General features: G+C 60.4%; 1 protein-coding gene across 1 annotated transcript; it reads right to left on the reverse strand.

The window, feature by feature from the left end:
- Positions 1-755: 755 nt before the first annotated feature.
- Positions 756-14,192, reverse strand: VOLCADRAFT_97963 (uncharacterized protein; the record flags this gene model as incomplete). Its single annotated transcript, XM_002956883.1, has 18 exons — positions 756-832; positions 932-1,885; positions 2,677-2,719; positions 3,749-4,227; positions 4,516-6,644; positions 6,772-7,166; positions 7,473-7,960; positions 8,270-8,489; positions 8,796-8,832; positions 9,082-9,404; positions 9,440-9,520; positions 9,928-10,524; positions 10,847-11,155; positions 11,777-11,869; positions 12,093-12,175; positions 12,313-12,961; positions 13,265-13,334; positions 14,173-14,192. 18 exons carry the CDS (start codon positions 14,190-14,192, stop codon positions 756-758), a joined length of 7,047 nt encoding a protein of 2,348 aa, XP_002956929.1.
- Positions 14,193-14,479: the final 287 nt, after the last annotated feature.

The raw sequence follows: 14,479 nt of genomic DNA on the forward strand, positions 1-14,479 counted from the left end.
GTCCTTTCCAAATTCCAGCGTCGCAGATGTTTGTCCTTATCACCCTTTCTCTATTCGCGATGCGCTCGCCCGTTCAGCTGCAGCTATGACCCAGATCAGAGACACGCACCCAGACACACAGCGTGCGTGAGAACGAAGAGAAAAGGGTGAGCAACAGAAATTGGGGGAAAGAAAGAGCATCGACAGAGCCTTCACGCAGCGGACCTGGTCGTTAGAAAACTGAGAGGGAAACTGGTTCCGTCGTCTCCGGCATCTGGCTCTCCGGCATCGGGCCCTACCAAAGGAACCCACATCGTGAAACGGCCGCAGTAGCAACAACACCAGTAATAGCAGCAGCAGCAGGAGCAGCTGTAATAGAAGCAGCAGCAGCAGCAGTACCAGTAGCAACAACAGTTGTTTCCATTACCAGCAACAACACCGTTCAGCCAGCACCGGCACCTCCAGGCCTCATCCAGCAGCTCAACAGCAAGCAGGCCAACACATCCGGCGTTCGCCGCAAATTCCCCGGGCATCATCAGGTTCATCAGCTACTTAATAAAACCATATGGAGTCACACGATTTATTTTCGCGCAGCGGCAGCAAACGGACAAACACTGGCCAAGTAAACCACGCCGCTGCGCAGGATGTATCTATGCTACTGCTGCTGCTGCTGCTGCTGCTGCTGCTGCAGTTGATGTTGCTATTGCCATTGCTTCACAGTGCGTCAATCCGACTGCTCTAGATGTTCATCCAGATGGTTATGTTCATATATTTCATCAGACCTTGCCGCTGTACTTGTACGAGCTGTCGTACTCCTTGCGAAGCTGCGCCAGCGCCGCCCGACGCGCCGCACCTGTGCCGCCAGCCGCCGTCGCGGCATCTCCGGACCCTAGTGCCAAGTGCAGGTGCTGCAGCTGTTGCGGCCCAAGACAGCTCATTAGACAAAACGCACCTTGTCGCAGGGCTTCATGCGCCGGCTGGGGCAGCAGCGTGGGCCCCACGCCTGTACTACCGCCGCCAGCGTTGACCAAGCCATAGTGGACGTGGTCCGCGCCGCCGCTGCCGCCGACGGCGTCAGTGAGAGCCGTCGTCGCGTCCGGGATGACCCATGGGTCGCTGCTGTCGTCGGCGTGCATTAGCAACGCCAGGGAGGGCAATGGCGTCGCTGCGTGGACTACGTAATCGGCCAAGAAGTGTGGCGCGTACTTACCCAGGGTCTTAGGGTGCTCCGAAACCGCCTCGTACACGCTCGCCAGCGCCACGGCGCAACGCTCCAGGCCGTCGACGGCGGCGGCTACAGCCGACGCCGACGCTGCCGACGCGCGTAGCTGTATCTGCCGCTGAGCAAGCCGCAGCTCGGATGCCCAAGACGCCAGCCGCAACAGCAATTCACGACAGCCGACCACTAGCAGCGCCGCACAATGCCGTACGGCATTCTCATGATGCCGTACTAAGGCGGCAAAATGGCCGCAGCAAGCGGCGTGCAGGAAGTACAGGTCCGATCCCGTACCACCGCCGCCATTGCCGAACCCTGCGCCACGGGATGCCCCAACTTGCGCATCAGCCGCCGCCGCCGCCGCTGCCGTCGGCAGTAGCGGCTGCGGCCGCAGTAGCGGACACGACGTCACGGCTAGGGTAGCCGACAGCATCCCCGTCACCGCCGGCGGCGCCAGCTGAAACGTCACCTCGCGCGCCGCAATCGACTTGAGGCATCGAATCGCACAACACAACACCACCTCCACCGTCGCCCGAGTCGAAGGAGTACCGCTCTTGCCGTTGCCCTTGCCATGGCAACCCAACGAGTCAGCAGCGGTGGCGACACGCGCCGCCACCGCCGCCAGCAGCTCTGTCAACGTCAACGCCACGCTGGGGCCGTGCGCCGCCAGCAGCTTTGCGACCCGCGGGCCTGAAAGGCACTCCAGAAAGACAAGCAAGCACTGCAGCGACGGAACGAGCTCCTGCTGCTGCTGATACTCCTCCTGCTCCTGCTGCTGCTGCTGCTGCAGCTGCTGCTGCAGCTGCTCCCTGGACGGCGACTGTACGGCTCCGCTAAAGGGCTCCATAAGGCCCTCCGGAAGCCGGAGACGAGACAGCAGATCACGCAGTAGCGCTGCCAGTTGGCCTCTGTTGCAGCGTGCCAATGCCGCTCTGAGGGTGTGTGTGTGTGTGTGTGTGAAGGGGGGGAGCCGGGGGGGGTTTTGGGTGTGTGAGGAGGGGTGGGGTGGGGTGGGATGTAGCCCGATCATGTGCATGCGAGGGAGAGGGGAGAGGAATGGAATCACGGCTTCGAGGGCTGTTACGGGGGCCGTTGAGCAAGCAAGTCAATCGCCGAAAGGGGCAGAGGGGGGGTGAAAGGCGGAGGGGGAGAGAGGGAGGGGAGGGAAAGAAAGAAACACAAGAGGCTGAGGGAACGGGAAAAAAGAACACATCACGAAGAGCACCATGCACCATGGACCACCAACACCACCACCACCACCACCACCACCAACAACAACAACACCAACACCAACACCAACACCACTACCACTACTATCATCACCAACAACAACATCAACATATCGCCACCACCACCACCACCAATAACATGATCACGTGTACATATCACGGCCCCTCCCGGCTAGCTTCTCAAGACGATGTGATGATGTCCCGATGGAAACGTACGAATAAGCAAACGGAGTACGACTGCCGTACACTCACCTGAAGCAGCCAAGCAGGGAGCTTCGGCAGTGGTATGCGGCACCTGGTGAGACGTCGCCATCACCATCATCATCGTCATCGCCATCGCCATCGCCATCATCATCATCATCATCACGATGGCGGCACAATGCATGGCGGCAAGTTATGGCACTGGGTTGCGAGCTGCTGCTGCTTACCATAAGAATTACGTTTAACTTAAAATTAGTAACGCATTGTCTGTCAGTCTGTCAGTCTGTGCAATAAGGTGGCCCCAGAATCAATGAAAGGGTGCCGGATATCGTTATACATTATTAATGACGAGTTCGTCTTCCGTACTAATGGCCCAACGAAAAACCAACCGTACAACTGTCATTAACCAACACTTACTATTTGAATGCAGGTCCGCAAGCAGCACGCCCCACAGATTGCTCGTCCTGGCCGTCGTGACATTTCGGAGACACACGTGTACGTATGTATGTATGTATGTATGTATGTATGTATGTATGTATGTATGTATGTATGTATGTATGTATGTATGTATGTATGTATGTATGTATGTATGTATGTATGTGTGTACGTGTGTGTGCGCGAGGGTGGGGTGAGTAAGGTAAGGAAAGAGAAAAACGCCGTGAGAGCAAGAGATGCCTCGATTTGGAGAAGAGGGTTTCGGCCATGTTGCATGTACGGCAGAATGCGTGTACGGCAGCTGGCAGCAGCGGCGATATCGGCAACTGTTGGTTTGAATACACGGACGGGGGAGGGCAGCGGGGCGGATTTTTCAACAAATCCCCCATGTCGATTTACTTTACTGTAATTTCCACGGGGGCAGCCGTATTGGGGGCTTTTTGGCGCTCATCTTTTTGAGGCTCTAAGTTCTTTCAGAAAAGTAAAATGCATTCAGAACTGAACGGCAACCGATGCCGTGCAGTGGGCAATGCGTCTAATCCGGGGCCCTAATGCCCTTTCAGGACTACACAGCGTACGACACACGCAATAAGGTACGACACATATGACTGACGGACTGACGGACTGACGGACCATCACACGAACGGGGGACAAACACAGCGGGACGGCTCTCTTCAACAAATCTCACCCACCTCGCGTAGCAAAAACGTTCTGGAGGTGCCGTACATGCCAATAAAGCCTGCTGTACGGCAACCAACAGAGCCAGCAACTCATCGGACAGCGACGCGCCAGCGTGCGACATGTCATTGCTGGCGGCGGCGGCGGTGGCGCTACCGGCGCCGACACCTCGACGGCGGCCGCCGCGGCCTAACGCCGGCAGCCACGTGGCGATGCCGTACATCAACGCCACGCAGTGTTCCAGCGGTTCCGCAGCAATGGCGGCTCCATCGCTTCTGCTCGTCCCGACGGACCCGACGGAGGATGTGCCGTACAGACGCCGCTCCGCCGCAACCCAGCGACTAGCTCTCAGCAGGAGCTCCGGCAGCAATCCAGCATCCACAGGTATTTGCATGTTCCCGCCGCCGCCGCCGCCGCGGTAGCCAGCGCGGGTGGCTGTCGCTCCTTCCTGGCACGAAACCCCTCCTCCTGCTGCAGCGCCGGCAGCCGCTGTAGCCGTAGCAGTAGCCACCGTATCGGCAAGCTGTAGCAATTGGCCCTGACAGCCAGCCACACATAACGCGCCGCGAAGGAGGTGCAAAGATCGCAGCGACGCCGCCCCAACTGTTGCTGTTGCTGCTAACGACGCTCCGTCGGCCGTCGCGGCTGTAGCAGTAGCAACAGCAGCAGCAGCAGTAGCAGCAGCAGTAGCAGCAGCTTCGTCCGCTGCCGCACCCAAATGTGCGGAGGATGACAACAGTCTCCCTGACCGCGCCGCCAACCGAGCGAGGGCCTTACGCATCGGAGCTGATGCTGCGGTGCTGCTACAGCCGCCGCTACCGCCATCAGCGCCGGCACTGCTGCTACTGCCGCCCGCCTTGCAGGCTGCTGCAATCACAGCTGCCGCTTCTGCAGCTGCGAGGCTTAGCCTGCAGAGGAGCGGCACGCTGGTGCTGCTGCTGCCGCCAGATGTAGCGGCGGGTGTACATTCGGCTTGCCGTAATAGCTGATCCGCAAGCCTGAGGCGCGCGACGACCTGTGCCGTCCGGCCCGTCGGCGGCGCATCGTCGGATTTCGGGAGGGAGGACGACCCGTCGTCGCGCGCCGTCAACAGCGCCGTTAGTAATCTTCCGCTGTCGTACACTACCTCCATTTTCAGCGCGGGGAGCAGGACAGCGGCAGGGTCAGCGGCGATGACGCCGTCGAGCGCCTCCGCCTCCGCGACCAGCAGTCGACACACCCGCACCAGCCAAACGACCCGCGGGGGGATGTAGAGGTCCTCCGCCGCCACAGCGCTGCTGTCATCGACGTCCTCCTCCTCCTCCTCGTCCTCCTCATCCTCGCCGCCATCCTCGCCGCCACTGAGCGCCAAACCACAGAAGGCGCCGCCGCCGCCGCCATCGCTGCCGTACGCAACGCTGAGACGTTGCCAGGCACGCAGGCAGGCCAACACCGTCCTCAGCACCTCGCAACGTACCCGCTGAAGCATGCCACGGTTATGCCTTCGGGATTGCTGCTGCTGCTGCTGCTGCTGCTCAGCTGGCGGCTGCCGGTGCAGCAAAAGGAGCATGTCCACTGCGGCAGCTGTCGCCGCCGTCACCTGCCGTACCATTGCCTCTCGGGCCTTGCGCGGAACCAGCTCGAGGTAAAACTTGTCGCACAAGAATGCCAAGAGGGAGCGCAGCGCCGACGCCACCGCGTCGAAGCCGTCAGCAGTAGCGCCGTCAGCGCCTGCCGGAATAATACCTTCCGATACGGCGCCGACGTCGTCACGGCTCCAGTTCGCTAAGCTCCTCCAAACGTAATCATCATCATCATCATTCAAAGATTTAGCTTGCTGTGTCAAGAGCCGTGCCAGCACTTTCGAGGATGATGACACCCTGTTGCCGTCGCCGCATTCGTTCCCGGCAGTATCATCGTCGTCGTCGCCATCACCGGCATCGCACCCCGTCGGTTGGACCGCCGCCGCCGACGACGCCGCGGCGGCGGCGGCGGCAAGCAACGCATCGAGGCGCGCCGCAACATACGCGGCGGCAGCCTCTCTCTCCTCCACCCCTGCTCCTGCTCCGGCCTTTTTCCTGGCAGCTTTCTTAGCACTGCGCTTTCTTTTCTCTGAGCCGTCACCGTCACCAAACGAGGTGGCGTCCGAGACAGCCATCGCCGCGGCGGCGACAGCCTGCCGTACTTCCGTCGCCATGGCGCACAGCGCACTAGCCGCCGTCGCCATCCAGGCGTACGGCAGCGCCTGCCGTACCCCAGGCAAACTTTGGAATTCCAACAGGCACAAGCTGGCGGCAATACTTGGCTGCAGCTGTCGCAACACGACGCCGTCCCCGTCGCCGCCGCTAGCCACACAGCCCTGGCACGCCGCCGTCAGCGCCATCTGCAGCACCTCCGTCAGTGCCGTACGCTCCGCCCATGGCGCGATGCTTCCCATGAGTGCAAGGACATCGCGCCAGGCGGCACCCGCAAGTGGCGCCGAAAAAGCATAGGCGACGGCGTTGCCTCCTCGGCAGACTTGCCTCGCCGCCGTACTTGCCGCCGCCGCTGCCGAGCGGCCGCCGCCGCCAGCAATACAACCAGCCGCCGTAGCAGCTTTGGTTGAAAGTGGCGTTAGCATCAGATTTGCCAGCAAACGCACCTCTTGTTCCTCCTCCTCCTCCTCCTCCTCATCCAACCCCTCTTCTTCCTCGGCCCTTTCTGCCGTCGCTGCACCCTTAACCAGCCCGTCGACTGGGGGCCCCGCCGCCTGACTGGCCGGCCCTTCACCGCCAGCGGACTTTCGTCGCGCAGCTGCTGCATCCACCCTTGATTTGCCGCCGCCGTCCCCAAGGCCTTGCGCAGAGGCTCTGCCGTACATGTGCGGGCAGTCGTGGCGGCGCCGCAGCAGGCGCTCGTGAAGCACCTGCAGACGGTGGCCTAGGCACCTGCAACCAGGTAACAGTATTCCATTAGGTGTGATCGTTGTGTTTCATGCAATTATATAAGAAGTCGTACAGCATTCATACAGCATACAAACATACATACGTACACACATACATACAGGTCGCCTACCTATGAATAGCCTTGGATAGCTCCACCGCCGCCCAACCAGCGCCGGCAGTAGCCGCCGCCGCTGCCGCCGCCGCTCCGGAACCCGCCGTACCGTGTCCTCCCTGCCCGCCGGCGGCGGCCCCGCCCTCCGCCAGCGCCAGCTGCGCCAGACCCGGCAGCGGGCCCGTGCCGTACGGCTGGGTGGCGCCGGCGTTTTTGAGGGCCTTACGGAGGCGGCGGAGCTCGGAGTCAACACCGCCGTCGACGTCGCTGGTTGCGGTAATACCGCCGTCCGCCGCCGCTGCACTGGCAGCTCGTACCGCGTACGTCAGCGCCGGCGCGAAGTAACCGCCCGGTGGACTATGTCGGGACTTGTACGACACCGTCTGATGTCGCTGCTGCTGCTGCTGATGTTCCTGTCGCCCGGAAACGCCCCGGACCCGAATGGGTGGTTGGACAGCGTTAGTTGGTCAACGGTTGTTAGGCAACGTTAGTTGTAAGTTATATCTGTTCTATGTGAACAATTGAATGGAAGGAGCGGGCGTGCCTTGGAGATGCCTTGACGTGAAGCTTCCTCTCGAAAGCGAAAACACGGGCGACGGGCTCCGGGGCACGGTGACGGCACGGTGACGGCGCGGTGACGGCACGGTGACGGCACGGGGAACAGTACACAAGAACACCATCCTGTCTTGTGCAAGCGTTTCCCCTGCTTCCCTTCTTACCCGTCGGGACCAGGGCGATATGTCCTGATCAGGCAGCGCCGGGACCTCGGGGTGAAGCCCCGCGCAAACGGAATTCGTCCGTACGACAGCGCCGTACACACGCAGGAGCATAGCAAGCCGGGCCGTGTGGAGCCGCAGTGTGGCCACCGCCGCCGCCGCCGCCGCCACCGTCGTGGCGTCCTCGGCTTCGCCGTCGGCCGCCGCTGACGCCGCAGCGCGAAGCGACTTGCAGTACTGCCGCATCGAGGACAGCAGCGGCGGCGACAGCGCCGTCAGCAGCCGTACATTCGCCTTCGCCACTGGCATGGCCGTTGCCAGGTCCAGTCGCAACGCCGAAAGTAGGGTGTCGTACAGTGCGCCGGTGGCGAGGAATAGATCCGCCGCCGCCGCTGCCGACGCGGAGTCCGATACACGCATCCGTACCTCAACCCCACCACACCAGGCTTGCAGGTCAGCCGTAACCCAGTCGATCATCGCCGGGACTTGACCTGCAGCCACAAAGCACGCGAATCACATGACATACATATAGAGGTTGGCAGGCGGCTCTGGCAGAGGTTAAGGCCTGACTTCTGCTCCCGGCCGGCCCGGGTTCAAATCCGCCTGAATACATTCTGAAGTCGGATGGGGTGGCGGATTAGGGTGCCCCTCTAGCAGGGGACAGCAGGGACTGCCCGGGAAAGGGGGCCGCTGGCGAAGTTAACCAACCTGTAACAACAAACATACAGAATCACAAGAACCGCAAGAACCGCACGAGGAGGACATAAGGCGCGATAGATAGCCCACGACACAAGGCGTACCTGAGGGAACAGAAGCTATGGCCTGGCGGATTTCCGCCAGCACCTCCGGCCGTACAAGCAGCGCCGCCGCCACTGCGGCGCCGTCGCCAGCACCGCCAGCGGTGCTGTGGTGACCGCTGTCCTCACCGCTGCCGCTGCCGCACATGCGCCGCATCGCGGCGCCTAGAGACTCCAACAACGATTGCAACTGACGAAGCTCCGAAAACGCCCGGAGGGTGCGCTGCAGTACGGCGGCAGCAGTGGCGGCGGCCGACGCGGCGGATGTATCAGCGTCTGTCACCGCCGCCAACGCCGCCGTGGCATCGGAGTCAGACGGGCCACCGGCAGCGGTGCGCCACAACAGTGACCAGATTCCCTCCAGATGGGGCGTGAGAACCCTACACGTGTATGTTTGTTTGTATGTTTGTTTGTATGTATGCATGTATGTATCTATATATGTATCTATATATGTATGTATGTATGTATGTATGTATGTATGTATGTATGTATGCGGATGTCGACGCCAGGGTTTGGTACGACAACTGACAATGGCACGACGACGCTTACGAGGAAACCACTGAACACTGAAGAAAGGAAATAGCATTGACGAAGGGCGAGGGGTCCGAAGACCCCTTTTGAAGAGGAAAAAAAAAATTAAAAAACCAAAAACCGAAGAACAAACCAAACAACCAGGACTGCTGTTGTGACAAAGATCAAAAGGCGACAAAATAGTTTTTTTCCCTTCCCTACAAGGCACACTCACGGGGGGGCGGCCGTTCGGGACCACTTGTGGTGTTTGGGACCACTTTCCGAACCACGTGGATCTCACGCACCTGTGATCCAGATCCAGTACGGCACACAACGCCAGGGAGGTGCTCATGGAGCCCAACGATCCGTACGGCACACGGCCGCAACCGTCCTCCACAGCTTCACCGCCGTCAACAACAGCCGCCGCAGCTGCCCGTGCTGCTTTCCGCTTTGCTTTGGGCGTCCTAGTATCCTCAACAGGTTCCACAACAGGCCGCCGCAGCCGTGGCGGCGGCGCCGCCGCCGTCAGCGATCCTTCGTCCGCCGCCAGTAAGCGCCCCGCAACGACCGCCAGTACGGCACAATGTGCTCCGGTAAGGTCTCGCGTGGGCTGATACGCGCCGGCGGCCTGTGTACGGCAGAGCGAGGAGGGTGACGTCTCACCCCGGGAGGCTTTTGGGCGGTGCGGAGGGTGGCGGCGGGAGCAGAGCTCATCACACCATCATGGGGGTTTTGGTGCGGTACCTGCAGGCCAGAGCGGTTTCCCGTGACGAGGCGACGGCACACGGGAGATACTGTAGGGTGTGTGCGCGCGCGTGTGTGTATGTGTGTGTGCGTGTGTTGGGGGGGGAGGAGGATGGCACCGGGTGACACTGGGGCTGCGACTGGGAGTGGCGTGGGGTGGCGTGTGGCGTTGCCGACTTTTATGGGGTGTATGGCACGTATGGACATCACCCCCTATATGCCCCTATCATCTTGACGCGGCGCACGGGGCAGGAACGGTTGTGCAGGGGGAGGTGCGTGCGAGGGGGAGGTGTTTCCGGTAGCGGCGCACACAAAAGGAGGCTTCACGCGCCCAAGCCAAAGTCCGCCAGCGCCACCCTAGCCGCCACGCAAAGCCCTAGCCGCTACCAGCCGGCTAGCGGACCCACCCGGCCAGCAGACAGAAGACCGGCCAGGGCCAGCCGTCGCCATGGAGCCCCTCCGGTAACGGTGCCGTACGGCATCGCTGGCAGCGGCGGCGGCGCCGCCGCTGTAGCCGTTACGGCCGTCCCGGTGGCCGCGATCTTGCGCTTCTTGGCCAGGTGCCCCGTTGCGATGTCGGCTGAGCTGCTGCCGTCAGCCGCTGATGGGGTCGACGGCGGCGGCTGTAGCAGCATGTACGACAGGACCGCCATGCAGTTGAACTCTGCCGCCATCAGGGCTTTATACGACGGCGCCGTAACGATAGATGTACCGTCCTCAACGGCTCCGGGACCATTTGCCGTCGCGGCGGCATTGTCAGTGCGCTTGCCTTTGCTGCCACCGCCGCCGCCAGATCCTGTCACCGCCGCCGCCGCTGCGGCATCGAATGCGACGGTTCGCCGAAGACGACCGATAGCGTTACAGAACGCCCTCAACAGCCACGGCAACCCCAACATCAGTACGGCATCCCTCGTCCTTCCGCCAGCGAGGCCGTTGCCACCACGGCTTCGGTCCAACCCGACGCTGGCGCTGCTGCTACAGCCAGCTACAGCCTTCGCGAGGACCTGCAAATGCAAGTACGGTATCAGGCCGCTGCGGTAATGTGCCAGGAGGGGGGGGGTGATGCACCCACCCAGCGTACGACGTAGGAGGGACGGCCCCCAAGTACGGCAACGACAGATAAAGCAGTTAAATATAATAAACACCGAAGTAACAATAATAATATCATTAATAACAATAATAAATAATAATACCCCATGTCCGGTAGTGCCCCTGGATGATCAGCCGAGGCGCCTTGTACAGCAGGCCTACCACCATGTCGTACCGCAGCCCAGGCCGAGCTCGTACACCAAACTACCACCATCTGGTACCTCCCCTGCTCCCTACCTGTAGCAGCTGCCCGTGGTAGCTGCGACCCGCCACGTCCCAAAAGTCCAGCGGCAGTAGCAGCGACGGTGACGGTGACGTCGACGGCGACACCTTCAGCCCCCCGGCCTCACCGCCTGAAGCTCCCACCGCCGCTGCTACTGCCGCCGCCGCCTCTTCGGGCGAGGAAGCCGCCGCGGCCGCGGCCGCCGCCTCCGCCGTCGTACCAGGGCCGGCGGCGGCGACCGCGGCGGCAGTAGCAGCACCGACCGGCCGGCTGGGTTCGACGTTTGCCTCAGCCGCGGCAGTAGTCAACAGTACGGAGAACAGCTGCGGAGGGCCCCCGCGCCATACATACGTACGTACGGGGCCGTGGAGCGGATTCCGCATGTTCCGAAGGTACAGGGTGCGAGACAGACAGTCATGACACAGGGCGACTGAGCTTGAGGATTTGGCCGGACAGCATGGGAGGTGGCTGAGGAAGAATCATACGATTATTATATATTACGGTGCTAATCATGAAGACAAGAACAAGAAGAAGAAAAATAAAAACATGAAGTTTAAAGAGGTTCATTTTGGGTGGACATATTAAAAAACAACAACAAGCGCTGCGCATCTCCTCCCTGTCCTCCCCCATTCCCCTGGGGTTTAAAAATTGCCGGCTGCTGTGGCTGCTATTGATACTGCTGCTGTTGCTACTGCTGCTGTTGCTACTGCTACTGTTGCTACTGCTGCTGTTGCTACTGCTGTTGCTACTGCTGCTGTTGCTACTGCGTTCCTGATAATATTTTCTGAGAAGCAGAGGGAAGATGCCGCGTGGTGGTGGTGGGGAGAGGCTGCGCACGTGTGTGTGTCTGTGTGTATGTGTGAAGATGAAGAAAAGAAAGAAGACCTCATCCGCGAAGTCCCTGTCCTATCGATGTTTTAGAGGCAAAAAGTGCATTGCCGTACCTCCGCCAGTGCGCCCACGTGGGCCTCCTGAAACAGTACGGAAGCCAGAAGCTGCTGCGCCGCGCGGCCAAGCTCCGTCATCGCCGCCGCCGCCTCAGCAGTAGCAGCAGCAGCAGCAATGGACCCCTGGTGATGATGACATCCCAACGCTGCGGCTGCCGTACTCGCCGTACTTCCCCCCACTGCCGGCCCCAGTACCATTTTCAGCGTCGTTTCCAAAGCTTCGTGAGGGTGCGATACTTCCAGAAGTGGCAACACCAGATCCGGCACGAAAGCTCTCCAGACCTTTTTGGGCGTCGGATGGCTCTGCACTGACCCATGGGTCGCTTGCACCACAGCGCCGCACAAGCGGGCCCACTCCGAAACCATTATGGGAGACGGGCCTGTGTCTTCTGTCGCCTGAACGTCCACGGGAGAGACCGCAGCAGCAGCAGCAGTGCGTTCGGCGGCCGGCGTTAAGTCGCCGCCGCCGTTTGCCGCAGCTTTGGCGGCTGGATGCGATGGTGGCTGCGGCGCCGCCGCGCGTCCTTTCTTACCGCGCTGCTTCTCTGCATCTGCGTTTGCCTCCCCGGCGTTGGCGGCTGCAGTGTTGCCAGCGGCTCCGGCGCCGTCGCGCCACGGCCGTACATCCAGCAGCGCCGTTAGCAGCGCCATGCACTGCTCCAGAGACGGCCGCATCACGCCGCCGCCGCCGCGTCCGCCGCCAGCTGCCGTCGCCGCCGGCAGCAGTAGCACCCGAAGGCAACGGTGTATCGTGCGACACAGCTCCCCCGCCAATGGGCCCCGGGATGCCGCCGGTGCCACCATCAAACCGGCATCACCCGCGGAGGCCTCCCCAGTTTGAGTGCCAGCTCCTGTCTCTCTGTCTGTCACCACCACCACCGCCGCAGTCGCCTTCGGAGTGGGTGCCAGCGACTGAGGAGCCGGCAGAGCGAAAGCCAGGCGGATGCACGCCGCGGCGCTTGCCAAGAGGGATCCTGGGACGCTGCCCCCGGGAGCACCCGCTAGCGACAGCACTGCCGCGCCGTTCCTTCCATTTACGGCACCAGCACCCCTACCAGCGCCACCAGCGCCACCCGCGAGACCGACCCGTGGGTCTCCTTCTAGCAGCAGCTGGAGGAGCTGCCATAGTCGCAGGGCCGAGGCGAGGAAGGCCGGTCGGGGGTCCTGAGCAGCAGGATTATCCTAGGGCGGGGGGGGGCAGGATGGGAGAAGTTGGAAAAAGGTATTCCTGTGTGTTAGAATTTAAGCATGCAAAAAGATGTGGGTCAGTGCAGGACGAGCCAATGCAGAGGCTCAGGTGATGACCTGCTGGAGTTAGGAGCAGGGGAAGGAAGCTGAGCAGCGCAGGGCGCATTTTTTCGTGTAAGCGGGATGGCCAGGGGTTGACTGTGCTGTATGCCGGGCTGTTTGAATGAATCTGCAAGGGAGAGGCGTTGGGGTTCGTTGCGATTTCGGCAGCAGGTAAGGCGTTAAGACGTGGCCTACCTGGACTGTGGTGCGCAGCGGCGGCTTCAACTTCAGGAGGCACGAGACGGTCCATTCGATTACAGCGCGGCTGTAATGTGCAAGCACCGGGAGAGGAGGGTCATCGGCACGCGGTGGGAAGGAGGATGCGGCAGTGAGCAAGTCTTGAGCCAGACCCGCCGCAACCGCAACTTTCCTGTGGGGCGTAAAAATGGATGACCCATAAGCGATGTGTATTGACTCAAGCTCGCGCAATTGCGGCGGCGGAAGACCTTGGAGATGCCTTTTCGACACGGTAAACTAGTTTTTAATATCCAACCGTCGTAGATTAGTGGTTCATGTGGGCATTACAGAGGTTTCACTGTGGAAAAACTTGCCTTTCGTCGATTTGCGAAGCCGGCGAACCGAGCAAGCGGAGGCGTGCTGAAATGGACTGGCCATCGTGCAATTCCGCCTGCATCATAGCGTTTTGAACCCAAGATCCACCTTGTGTGCCTGGCACCAAGCTGGAACCGTCTATTGCTTCATCCCCAAACCCCAGTATATGCAAGCCAGCAAATTGCACACAGATACATGATTGTAACGTTTTCTTGCATCCAATTTTGCTTCAAGCAAGAACTGTGAGTTACTAAAGGGGAAATGACAGTTGGCTCCGGATCCCAGTCAGTTGACAGAAACGGTAATGCTGAAGCTCTATGGAAATCCTTCGATGCATAGCCTCTTGTTTACAATAGAGTAGCTTCGGCCCTATGAGTTTGCAAGTGAACGGATAACATAAGTGTGCTGCGTACAGTCTTCGATGCTTCGCACAACAATATGTTCTAACAATTCAGGACACCATGTTTAAGCTATTTGATGTATAGAAGCATTTTTTGGATCCTAAGCAACGTGGGTCAAAGTCGGGTCAATGGCTACCCCCGAACCGGTACCTCGTTAACGCCTTTTGCATGTTGAATTGAACGTTATCATTTCTCTTATGAACTCGTAAGCAGTAATTTATCTACGGCGCTTGAGCGACCGAATTGCCGTCTGGAGCCAACCAGAGCGAGCTTGAATTAAGCGTCACAACCCGACAGAATTTTTCATAGCAGGTTGATTCGCATAAAGCATACATATAATCTAGGACCAAAATGCTGGGAAGAAACGAGCGCTCTGGACCTCGGCCTCCGCCAACCAGCGATGTCGTCGTCCTCGATAAACAACTTGAGCAGGGGGATGTTGAGGTGCGCGCAATCC

This window comes from Volvox carteri (genome assembly GCF_000143455.1).
Source record: "Volvox carteri f. nagariensis unplaced genomic scaffold VOLCAscaffold_66, whole genome shotgun sequence".
NCBI lineage: Eukaryota > Viridiplantae > Chlorophyta > Chlorophyceae > Chlamydomonadales > Volvocaceae > Volvox > Volvox carteri.